Source organism: Polypterus senegalus, chromosome 9 (genome assembly GCF_016835505.1).
Source record: "Polypterus senegalus isolate Bchr_013 chromosome 9, ASM1683550v1, whole genome shotgun sequence".
Lineage (NCBI taxonomy): Eukaryota > Metazoa > Chordata > Cladistia > Polypteriformes > Polypteridae > Polypterus > Polypterus senegalus.
Window position 1 is genome coordinate 122,984,646 of NC_053162.1, and position 12,366 is coordinate 122,997,011.

Genomic DNA, 12,366 nt, shown 5'->3' on the forward strand with positions numbered 1-12,366 from the left:
AGATATATACAGTGCATCCGGAAAGTATTCACAGCGCATCACTTTTTCCATATTTTGTTATGTTACAGCCTTATTCCAAAATGGATTAAATTCATTTTTTTTCCTAAGAATTCTACACACAACACCCCATAATGACAACGTGAGAATAGTTTATTTGAGGTTTTTGCAAATTTATGCACCTGATGTTCTTCCTAATGAAAAGGCATATCTGTGAGAATGAAAAGATTTTTTGCTTGGTGAAAGTGAAATCCAGAAAACTACAGGCAAAATATCCGAATCTACAATAATCTGTTCATGATCACAACATTCAATGCTCAAAACGTAGGTTTACACAATTCAGGACCATACACTATTAGAATGTGTGGTCCTGCAACAATTAAAGCTACAAGTTTAATTTCGACAAAACCACAATTCTGTCAGGTTTATATTTATGATCACAGAGAAGCCATACAACATAGATTCGAAAGAGAAACGTTCAGGCATAATAGAAATTCTACAGCCAATAATGGATACAAATCCATACGTCCAAAAGTATTGCACTTTACACAAAATTTATTTGCAAAACACGGAGAAAGAAGTTTTCTTGGATTTCTGTTTGAATTCGAAAGATCACGGGCCGCATTTATAATAAACCAACATGTGACGAATTGTCTGCGACAATAGTTTTTGAAAGACAGAGATATCAAAGACAGAAGTTTAAAAAGTATTTGCGTGTTAATTTCAAAGCCAAACAAAACGAAAACATATAACTCAACGAATCTCTCTAACGCAACATTTAACATAATTTTACTTCAATTTATTGTGTATTACTATTATGCATACCATGAAAATAACAATCTGTTTAAATTGTATATCTGCTTACCCATACACAAGCGGGAGAGAAACGAAGTGGCTGGCGCATGGCGCCTGCATGGGGGTTGGCAAGCGAAGCGAACAGGGGACAGAGCCTCCTAGTTTATTAAAAATAAGTTTTTGCTTAAAAGTGCTTTAAAGTGGGATTGAATTTTTAACTGTTATTTCAGCTGTTATCTATTTATAGTAAACTGTGACTAACCTTTTGAGTAGTAACAGTATAAAAACAGTATACGCAGCATGGCATCAGTGTCAGGGTTCAAAAACACTACACTAAAGGTGGGAGCACAACACCAGCACTCTGCCAGCTTGGTCATTGCTCTGTGCTCCCTCACAGATAAACTGGACATGTCTGCAACACTGGCTCAACATAGCTGATATCTTAAATCTTGCAAGATCAGCAATTGGTTGTGTAAACTAAGAGCTTCATCACACGTTATCACTGCTGGCTATGCAGGAAAATGATTTTGAAATGAGAAACTCGAAGATGCAAATTAGTAAAAAATAACAAGCTTGGATAACTTTATGTGAGTGAGCACTATCTTGCATGGCAATATCACATATTGATCTTGATTGACATTGAAATCAGTTCAGGTTTTGATTTGCATGGAACAGGTGCCTATCCCAGCAGCACAACACAATAACTAACCCCTAGACAGGATGCTTCTTCAACACAAGATACACTTCCCACACACTCACACTTGTTCATGTCAGATTCATTTAGTGTTAGCAAATAAAATATCTTAAATTCTTTAGGATGTATTGAACCTGGAGTATTTGAAGAAAGGCCCATGTGGATACTGAACATGCAAATCACACAGAGAGGTGTTGGGTTTCTAGAGCTCTGAATTAGTACAATTAAGTGCTGTGTTACAATGCCAGTTAATTATAAGTAACTCGAGATTCATCTTGCAACTCTTCTTATTCAATTATTGGCTTGCATGTAATTAATATAAAATCTAAGCATGGACATTATAGGGCTTCATTAATTGAATTGCTAAAAAACACTCCTGAAAAAATGTGGCCACACACCTATTTTGCCATGATGCTGTCTTCATCCTTTCCATGTTCCACTTTTTGGCAAACTTCAGGTACTGTAAATAGCTCTCAAAATAGCTGTCAGTAACAATAAACTACAAAGAACAGAGAGAGCAGTTTAAGGACAGGTTCAGGACATTCAACACATCCATAAAGCAACAAAAGTCTGAATATTGCAGAGATACAGACAATCACAGAACTATTTTTAAAAGTATTAGTGTAACTTTCACCTCTGAGTATAGCGTGTCCATTATTTTTAATTCTTCAGCACTAGTCTGTTGATCAAGATGTACTGTTACCGATTTCAGCTGCCATGAAAATGAATGTTAATTTGTATTAGCAAAACATTGTTATATCTCCTCATTGGAAGGTTCACAGCATTGTGTAATAATGCAAATCAAAACAAAAGAAGTACCCTTTCTAGTGTAGCTTTTCTTGTTTTCTCACTTGTTAACTGATTATTTACTATCATGGCCTGAAGTGCTGATCTAATCTCGTTGACCAGTTCTGTAACCTATGAGACACAAAAAAACAAATTACTGTGGATTCTTGGTATTTCTTTTTTTACTCTAACAACTAAGCTATTCCTATTCCTGTACTGACAGGAATAAAATATACTTTCTGCATATATTATATAATAAAAGCCTTTTTAAGTGAATAAGATCAGCCACATTCTAATTATTTCACAAACACATATATTTAAACTCTTTTATTAGTATTTACAAAGATTAAGTGAAAACTTCATAGTGGATTCTAAGGTCCATTTTTTAAAAATTCCACTGAGTTGCCATGTTATTAGATATATCAAATGAATAACAAGTTGTTCAATCATTTTTCTTTAGAAAATCTAGAATTTGGTCTAGGTATTGGCTAAAACGGTGTCACAAATGCAAGCAGGAATACTGATCCATGTTGACCCTAGAGAGTCCAATAGCTTCTTCAGATTAACTGATGGTTGAACTCTACTGTGATTACCTCATTCCAGAGAAGGCCTTAAATTCAATTCACTATCAGGTTCCTTGATATTCCTTGCCATTCCATGACTTTTCCTGCTCAGTGGCAGTAAGTATTGTCCTTCTAAAAAGACCATTAGTTGTTTGGTATACTGTTTCCATTAGTAGATATTTATATTGTTAAGTATTTCAGTATTGTTTTCTGTACATATGTTACTCATATGTGAACTGCAGGTGTACCTAAAAAGTGACAACGCAATGTAAGCTGCATAACAAGCTGAAGTCCAAAAAATGAACATTTACATTTCACATAATGTGAATTGACTGTTGTATATTTTCTAGAAGTGGGTTCTTTAAGTGTCATTTTATTCCTATGACATTCCGCATGTTCACAAAGTTATAGATACCACTGAAAGAAACACTTCTGTTTCTTTCAATATAAAAGACAGCAGGTAACTGAAAAATCTATAGAAATTAAGCAATCATCCAATACTCATTTTTTGAACTCCCTTGCTGCACTATAGGGTAACAAGGATGCTGGAGCATATCCCAATCACACTAGATATAACTAACTTAATAGACCCCAGTCCATCAGAGGGCATATGTGTTCATAAATTCCTGTGCTTACTCACCCAATGCCAATATAGCTTTACTTATCCACTTAAATTACATTCTTTTGTAATATAGGTTGAAAGAGTACCCAGAAAATGCACATGAAACACCTTTAAAAGGCGTAGACCTCATGCAATTAATGACAAGGCTGGGACTCCATTTGAGGTTCTTGTGGATGTAAGGAAACAGCAATAATAACTACCTTTCTGGACTTCAACTTTATATGTGTCACACATGTGCGAGTAGGAGGAAGCAGTGTGGACCAACTGAAGGTAATTCTATGCCAGGCCAGGGGGTGGCGGGATGCACTAAACCCTCTTTTGTTGTTTCCACACACCAAACACAGGAAAACCTGTCTGATTCAACCTTGAAGACATCACTTCCGCTTCTAGCACCCAGAAGAACGTCTTTTCCAGTTCTGATGGCCAAAAGCACGTCACTTCCAGTTCCACCATGTACTTGTGGTCCTGGCCTTTAAAGCCGCCATGTTTTGAATACTAAATCAGTTCAGTCTGGAACTTGACCACTGCACGTAGTGCTCTTTTCCAATTACCCATTTGCAGCCAGTGACAATATATGGGTGGCTGCCTCATACCTTTTTCTTGTGTTGAGGCTGAATATTTCACAAATGGTACACTTTTTTTCTGAACCAGCAGCAATGTTGGGAAAAGGTTAAAGAGTCCTGACCTTATACTGTTCAATTGTAATCACTTAACATTTCCATGTTATACAGTACTGTTGACGTATATTTATTAGATCTAGATCTTCTTCTTTCGGCTGCTCCTGTTAGGGGACACCACAGTGGATCATCTTCTTCCATATCTTTCTGTCCTCTGCATCTTGCTCTGTTACACCCACCACCTGCATGTCCTCTCTCACCACATCCATAAACCTTCTCTTAGGCCTTCCTCTTTTCCTCTTCCCTGGCAGCTCTATCCTTCTCCCAATATACCTAGCATCTCTCCTCTGCACAACCAATGCAACCTTGCCTCTCTGACTTTGTCTCCCAGCCGTCCAACTTGAGCTGACCCTCTAATGTAACTCTGCTACCTCCAGCTCTGTCTCTTGCCTTCTGGTCAGTGCCACTGTCTCCCACCCATATAACATAGATGGTCTCACTACCATCCTGTAGACCTTCCCTTTCATTCTTGCAGTCACAAATCACTCCTGACACTTTTCTCCACCCAATAGATCTACAGTAGATAAGGACTTTTAATGTGTTGGATGGTTTAGGATAAAATATTCTTAAGCAGGCCTGTAAACTAAAATGGTTGGCTTCCATTTAACAATTTTAAAATAAATACAATACAAGCTGTATCATCTATGACTACACATTGATCTGGATAAAACTGAAGAGCAAATAAAGTTTTACTAATATCACATAACTTGCACATATAAAATTTTTCAAAAAAGTTCTTCTGAATTTACCATTTTTTGCTTTTTCTCAGAAATGCTGTCTCGAATGAAAATTGCTTCTACCACTGGACCGAAAGCATTATAAGTGTCAAAGACACATTTTTTCCATGGAGGGGTGGGCTCCTAAAGATGAAAGACACTGTTATGCATAATTTACCTCTGAAAGTTAAGCTGTGAAAATTATACATGTAAAATAACAAATCATAAATGTTGCAAAGGACTTCTGTCTAAATCAGTAGACCAAAAGAAAAGCTGACAGAAGTATGCGGAGTAGAATTGCTCAAATGTTAGGTAGGTCCATGGAGCAAGAAACAGGACACTACAGGAATGAGAAAGCAAGAGACAGATAGGTTGATGCAAGGACACCTCTTTGTTCTTGTCTGAAGTTTTGGTTATTTTTCTCTTAGCCTGAGTGAAACGAGGATCCAGGGCAGGAGAGACCGTTTGAAAGAAGGATGCAATCATGTAGAAATTCAAGATGCTGAAACAGCAGAGTAACAGACAATGTCATTAATACAAAAGAACAGGACTGTCTGTCTATCAGTTCTTTGTTATTATGTTTTCTCATCTATTCATAATTCATTTATTATGTTTCCACTCGGTTTCCCTCTGCCCATTACTTAGCATGCCATTTAATAAGTTTCTAGGCCCATCTCACCTTATTTTTTGATATTCACTGATGTATTTGGACATACTAGTTAAGTAGGGAAGATCGTGGACATAAATGTGATCAGATGGCTTCATGTTGATAGACTCAAAAGTTGCTTGTAAACATTCCAGCCAATTGATACCAGGAGCATTACTCTACAAGAAGACCATCAAGGAAGAACTTGGTTAGAACAGATATTAGTGTTCTCTTTGACAGACACCTATTTACAAGATTAGGATATACAGTATATTACAATGGCTTCTTTATATATTCTACAGTTGGAACCCAAAAAACCTTGGGTTGAATCAGTCAGTTTAGCTTAAAGATAAATTCCTTAGCCACATTCCTGCCTTATTTATACTCAAAAGGGTGAGAATAAACACAGTTTCCATTGTGAACAGCTAAATTGAAATTTTTAAATTGCAGATATAATGTTTGATTTTGTAATGGCTACATAGGATCATGATTCAGACTCACATGAGTTGCAATGCTTAAAGAGCTTTTGGTTTGTTTACCTGTAATTCAGATATAGTTATCCTTTGAAAGAGCGGGTTATCTGTTTCTTTCTTTGATGCCATTGATCTTAAAACTGATGTTATGGCCAAGACAGGGCCAGCAATTTTCATTGTTTCTCCATCTGATACTCCCAGAAACTGAAATATAGATTGAATGTATTCCAAATATTTTCTATATACCTTGTGAAAAGAAATCCATAGCAGAAGGTTAGTCTATCTAAAAAGGAAAGCACAAGCCTAGATGATGCAATGAAAATTCTTACTATAAAAAATAAGCTAATTTTCCCAATTCACATATACATTTTAAATTAAATAGATTCAGTGACTGACTGAGACTGACTGACTGACTGAATGAATGAATGAATGAATGAATGACCCCAGGAATATACTAATAACACACTGTGTCGTGGACCTAAAATATCCACACATTCTTTCCCATTGTAAATATGAAGTACATTTCACTGCTTAAAACACAATATCACCTATGTTTTAGATTACCCACTATTGTGTTTACATGGAGATATCTGCAATATGGATGAGTAATGTTTATTTAGTAACAAGGTGAGATATCAGAACTATTTTACTTACTTGTATATCTGGTTCAAAATGAAACTCTGGCTGATCAATCTAGAAATATAAATAAAATTGCTTTATTATTTTTGTTTTCACCAACAGATACTGTTACTACTGAGTACATCTGTCCTTAAGGAGATTTATTCAGAAGTACTTATCAGATTGACTTTTAATAACAAACACAGTTGAACACATTAAATTCTTGATAAGAGTTTACTGTTTTAGAAGAATCAATGTGCATTTCCTTTTGTATTTAAAAGTAAAAATGAATAATATACAGAAGCACTGCCTTTAAGATGATGACAACTACACTATATGACTAAAGGTATGTGGACACCTCTCTAACTTATTCAGTTCAGGTGTTTCAGTTGCACCCATTGTTAACAGCTGCATAAAGTCAGGAGCATTGCCATGAAATCTGCATTGACAAGCATTGACAGATGAATGGGTCATAATGAGGAGCTTGTTTACTTTAAATGTGGCCCTATCAGGATGCTACTTTCACCACAAGTCAGTACATGAAATTTTAGCTCAGCTAGATCTACCCTTGGTTAACTATAAATGCTATTAGTGTGAAGTGAAAATGTCTAGAAGTAATAGCAGCTCAAACACTACGTGGTAGGCCATGATATGAAATATGAAATGGTAGGCACATAGCATGTAACTGTTGCTTCTGTTGCATTACTCACAGAGTTCCAAATTGCCTCATGAAGCAACATCAGCACAAGAACTGTGCGTCAAGAGCTCCATGAAATTTGTTTCTTTGGCCTAGCAGCAGCACACAAGCCTAACATCACAATGCATAATACCAAGCATCAAATGTAGTAATATAAGCATGCTGTTACCATTTTGGGTTTGGAGGATGCTGGGAAAATGCTACCTTCCCAACTGCATTGTGCCTAACATAAAGTTTGTCAGAGAAGGATTAATTGCAGAATTTGGGGCTAGGACCCTTGGTTGGTTTCTGTGAAGGGTACTGTTAATGTTACAGCATATAGGCATTTTAAAAAATTGTACAATTTGTGCCAGCAGTTTAGGGAAGGCCCTTTTCTGTGCCAGCTTGACTGAGCCCTTGTGCACAAAGACAGGTCCATAAAGACATAGTTCAATGAGTTTGGTGTAACTGGACCCCAAGTGGGTTTCACAGAGCCATGACTTCAACCACACTGAACACTTTTGGGATGAACTGGATCACTGATAATGAGCCACGTCTTCTTGACCAATATTAGCACCTGACTTCAGAAATGGTCTTTCGGCTAAATGAGCGCATAAACCTACAGTCACATTTCAAAATGCTATAGAAAGTTTTCTCAGTTGATTGGGGGAACTTAGGGGGGCAAAACTGTATTGATGCTCACAGCTTTAAAATAGGGTGTCCCATTAGTTCATATAGGTATAATGGCCAGGTGTCCACAAATGTTTGACCGTAATGTGCATGTCATGATCTCATGTACATTCAGAATTTGGCAACTGTATACTTGCAATAAGCATAACAGCCGAGAGGTGTGTGATGTGTAAAAAAATTAAACAAACAGAGAAAAAAAAATAATTAGAACCAAATGATGAAAATTTACTAAAACAACCTGACCAATACGTTGTCTAACAACATTCTTGTCACTGACCTGACAGAGAGAGAAGACTTGGCTTACCTGAATAGCATAGCTGCTTGTATTTTGGGGGTCAGAAACAAGGTTGAGTTTGAAAAAGGGGTAGGTGTTGTAATCTTTCATAATTTTTTGCAACACTGCAATAATATTTGTACTGTTGGTGAGACCAATCTGTAAAGTTTGGAAAGACACTTTAAGTTTTGTATAAAAAGCAAAGTGAAGTCTGTTTGTCTGATGCAGTTTCAACAAGTATAAAAACGTTCATCTGAAATTAAATACATTTGGCTCATGATAGTTTTACATTTTTAATTGAGTAAAGAGTATGGGATATATATACTGTAGATAGCTTAAAAAACAGTGTTGATCATTTTAGTTTGTGTCTGAATGCAAGTAACCCAGAGATTCATTTTCATTTCAATATAAAAATTCTGAAAAAATGAATTCAAATAACTAATTATGATACTGATTAAATTCCATCCATCCATTTTTTAAATCCACCCTTTCCATTAGAAGATTGCGGGGAGCACCAGCCTTTCCCACCACACTAATATACACATTCACACTTGTGTGGTGAGCCAATTTAAAACAACCAATTATCCTTAAAAGTACTGGGAGGAGATATCAAAACAGGAATACTCAGAGAAAAATCCACACTGACACAGGGAAAATGACAAAGGTCTACACTAAAAGTGACCAGATTTTAAATCTTGCTAATAGGATAAACTCCAGTCCTGCAATAATGGATTGTGGGAGTTACAGTTATGGCCGAAAGGAGATTTAGCTCCACTGTCAGTACCCCAGAAATCCCAAACAGAAACTTTCACCTTTTTAATAGTTTCTCTGAATGCCAAACGCCCAGCAGCAATAATTTGGGACAAGTTGGAACAAACATAGTAGAATTTCTTTGCTTTTTCCTCTGCGGAGCTCAAATTGGTACTGGAATTCTCTGAAAAGTATAATAAAAACAATAAATATCAAAGTGATTAAATTTTGTGGTCTTACAAGGTCTGTTATACACTATAAACTGTTGAATAAAGTCTCTACCAAAAGATTCTTCTGATTTGTCTTGTATGTTTTTTTTTCAACTGACAAAGGACTGGATACTGGAGATCCTTCACCAGCCAGGCATATTGTAGGCAGCACTGCAAAGAAGGGCTATCCCAAGAGAGAAACAAACAGTGGCAGTTGAAGAGCTCCTCCACAATGCAGCTTTGGGGAAGAAAGGAGTCTAGATGGAGCAATATGCTCAAAAGTAAAACCTTTGAGATCACCCAAATTTCTCCAGGATTTCTACAGGACATTAGAAGGTCCAGACCAAGACTGGTGGCTTCTTACTATAAGAGGGTAGGCAACAATACACATTTTAATTACTTCCCAAGGCAGTCTAGCAGGTGACCAACAAAAATCTTCAAGCAGCACGTATCCAGCCAGACAGGTGGAGGCCTACTTATGAAGTAATCTCTGAAGCTGCCTTGGAGGAGTTTTTCTTTGAATACCCTTCTGGAATGAAGGGACCCCATGGGCTTGTGAGAAACACTGTAACCTGTTTGCTTCAGATGATAACATTTGATATAGAAACAAAAACTCTACAGTTAGGTGGGGGGTGGCAAAGAGGATAGGGTGAGGGTTACTTGATTACCCACTGGGAGGATGGAAGAGAGGCTAAGATTTGGAGTGAAGGGATAATTTAAAATCAGGAGGGAGGATGGTGAGTAACACAAAAGAGGTGGAAAAGTTGGAAAGTCACCCTGGTAAACCTGGATAGGAAAGGACATAGAAGGTAACAGTTTTGTCTGTGTTATCATTTCTCTGTTCTCCCTATAATAATCCTTTCCTTATATTTTGTTAAATCATCTATTTTTGAGATTTTAGATTCTTTGGCATTGTTGTATGTAGAGGGGTCTAACCTTACTATAATGTGAATACAAACTGATTATAATAATAATAATAATAATAATAATAATAATAATAATATTTGAATAAAACTGACTTACAAGGGGACTGGCCATTCCCAACAAAAGCAAAGAGTCAGTATTAGATAAAGTTATAAAGAGACTGATCTCTGTAACTTACAAAATAAATTAAACCCAGCATTGCTTGTATTTTTTCATATGAGTATAAATATTTAAAAATGAGCAATGTGTGCTTTTAATTAATGGCATTTCTTAATCACCTCTGTTCATGAACATAAAGCTACTGACTGCATCAGAGTGGTTCTGTAAAGTTTTGTTGTGACCTTTACTGCAAAGTTCCAAAAGAACTGTAAATCACTGCAGAAATGTAAATAAGTTGCCTGAGATTTCCATCAGGTTTCCATCCAAGGAGTTTTTGCAAAAAAATATTTAGCGCTTCAAATTTTAGCTGATGGAAATGCTAATTATCGATAAAATGTTGTACATGTCGACATAATATTTTTCCGTTTAACTTTAGCGCATAAATTCCATATCGATACTTCAGATGTCGCAAAAACTACATTGGAAACACTTTTTGTCGGGAAAAAAAGGGCTTTAACGCAAATAAATGGGTCACATAATACATTTTCATCACGTGCAATCAAAATGAGAATAGCGGAGCGGTTCGCATGGTCTGATGAAGAGACTCGTTATTTCTCGTGATGAGCCAATGCAGTAGCGGATAGGCTGGGTCTCCTGCTACTAAAAGGGGTACCTGAACTCCCTCCACATCAACTATAGCCTGGGGTGTCTCTCAGGATGTCTAAATAATACAAAAGTCAAAATATTTAATAAACCGTGTGTTTCATTATCTAAACATTTTTTTCTTATTATTAAATGGCAGATGTTTTAGCATATATGAGAAATTCTCTCCTTAATATTAACTTTAGTTTTTTGTTTTTTTTTTGATTAAACGTCGTTATTTTGTATTCATTCAAATTTCAGTTTTAATTAAAAACCTTAAGGGAAGCAGGTTACAGTACTAATTCAGTTGTTATCGCACTGAGAAGGGATGCTGAAAGGTAGGCTCACCTGTGCTCCGATGCTGCAAACACAGCTGCATCATGGGCACTTCCAGGAGTGCCAACGCAAATGTCTCGTTTCATGCACCTGTCATCAACAAGGGCCTGGAGAACAATAGATGGCCACCCTTTGCGATTAATGTAATCGCGGTAGCCTTCCGTAGGGGTAAGAATAGGGCACATGTGTGCCATCCAGCGCACCGTAAATCTGTGGCACAAGATGCACCAAGGAATTGCGGTGTGCAATTTCATTGGCCTCCGCTACAGTCGGAAGTCTATAATCGCATTAATTTTTCCTTAATAGCGGTGCACACAACATATACACATTGATGGACGGACCCCGAAAGTTTCTCCAACTACTCTATACTCGGCGCAGGTTGCCAGCTTGTAAAGGGCGATGGCAATCCGCTTTTGGGTTGGAACCGGTGGTCGGTGACAACCTGTGATGGGCGCAACATCAGGACTGATGAATCCACACAACATCTCAAACATCGGCCGTGTCATTCTAAAATGTTGCAGCCAGAGATTTTCTGTGAAGTGTCTCCCCACCACCTCCTCCCAGAAGGTCTTATTCCGTCGTCTCTCCCATACCCGTGGGTTTCGTCGCACCGGGGTACTTTCTTCGAGCTCTAGGGCTTCATTCTGCTGTCGTCTTCGGATATTATGTACAATTCCAATTATTTGTGAAACTGAAATAACAGTAAGCTGGCAATTTTCAAAAAACTGTCTGAATAATCTCTCCATTTCTTTGTTTCTTTGTTTAGTGGAGGGGGTGTAACGTGGAAAACAAAAGGTAGATCATTTGCGACATACACAAAATTATGTATGGAAACGGCTCAAGGGCAGATTTTTTTCGCGATACAACAAAACGTATGCGACAGTTCGTTTTGGAGGGGATGACGTCATCACGCACACCATTTTATCGATAAAAAGCCAGTTGGATGGAAACAGGCTGGAGACAGCAAATTTTTTTTACGAATATTCAATTTGTCGATAACAAAACGTCGCAAAAAACTGGATGGAAACTTATGATGTTATTGGCAACAACTGCTTCTGTTAAATAAATTATTTGACTCATGAAGGAGAAGCCAGCACATACAAGATAGTGACTCAACGCAGGCATGTTCTGATACTTAGGTGAGAGATCATCATTCATTTAGTCACCACGTTCTAGTGT

The 12,366-nt window shown here is 37.1% G+C and overlaps 1 protein-coding gene across 3 annotated transcripts in view; it reads right to left on the bottom strand.

The window, feature by feature from the left end:
- Positions 1-12,366, bottom strand: part of kel (Kell metallo-endopeptidase (Kell blood group)) — a 50,499-nt gene that overhangs the window by 17,389 nt on the left and 20,744 nt on the right. For 2 of the 3 annotated variants that reach the window (XM_039763710.1, XM_039763712.1), the window contains 10 exons: positions 9,040-9,161; positions 8,258-8,386; positions 6,624-6,662; positions 6,036-6,215; positions 5,530-5,675; positions 5,238-5,352; positions 4,884-4,994; positions 2,306-2,404; positions 2,121-2,198; positions 1,885-1,985 (listed from right to left, as the gene is read on the bottom strand). In XM_039763710.1, coding sequence (XP_039619644.1) covers positions 1,885-1,985; positions 2,121-2,198; positions 2,306-2,404; positions 4,884-4,994; positions 5,238-5,352; positions 5,530-5,675; positions 6,036-6,215; positions 6,624-6,662; positions 8,258-8,386; positions 9,040-9,161 — 1,120 coding nt within the window. The remainder of the gene's footprint in view (positions 1-1,884; positions 1,986-2,120; positions 2,199-2,305; positions 2,405-4,883; positions 4,995-5,237; positions 5,353-5,529; positions 5,676-6,035; positions 6,216-6,623; positions 6,663-8,257; positions 8,387-9,039; positions 9,162-12,366) is intronic. The other variant, XM_039763711.1, reaches the window with a different exon arrangement.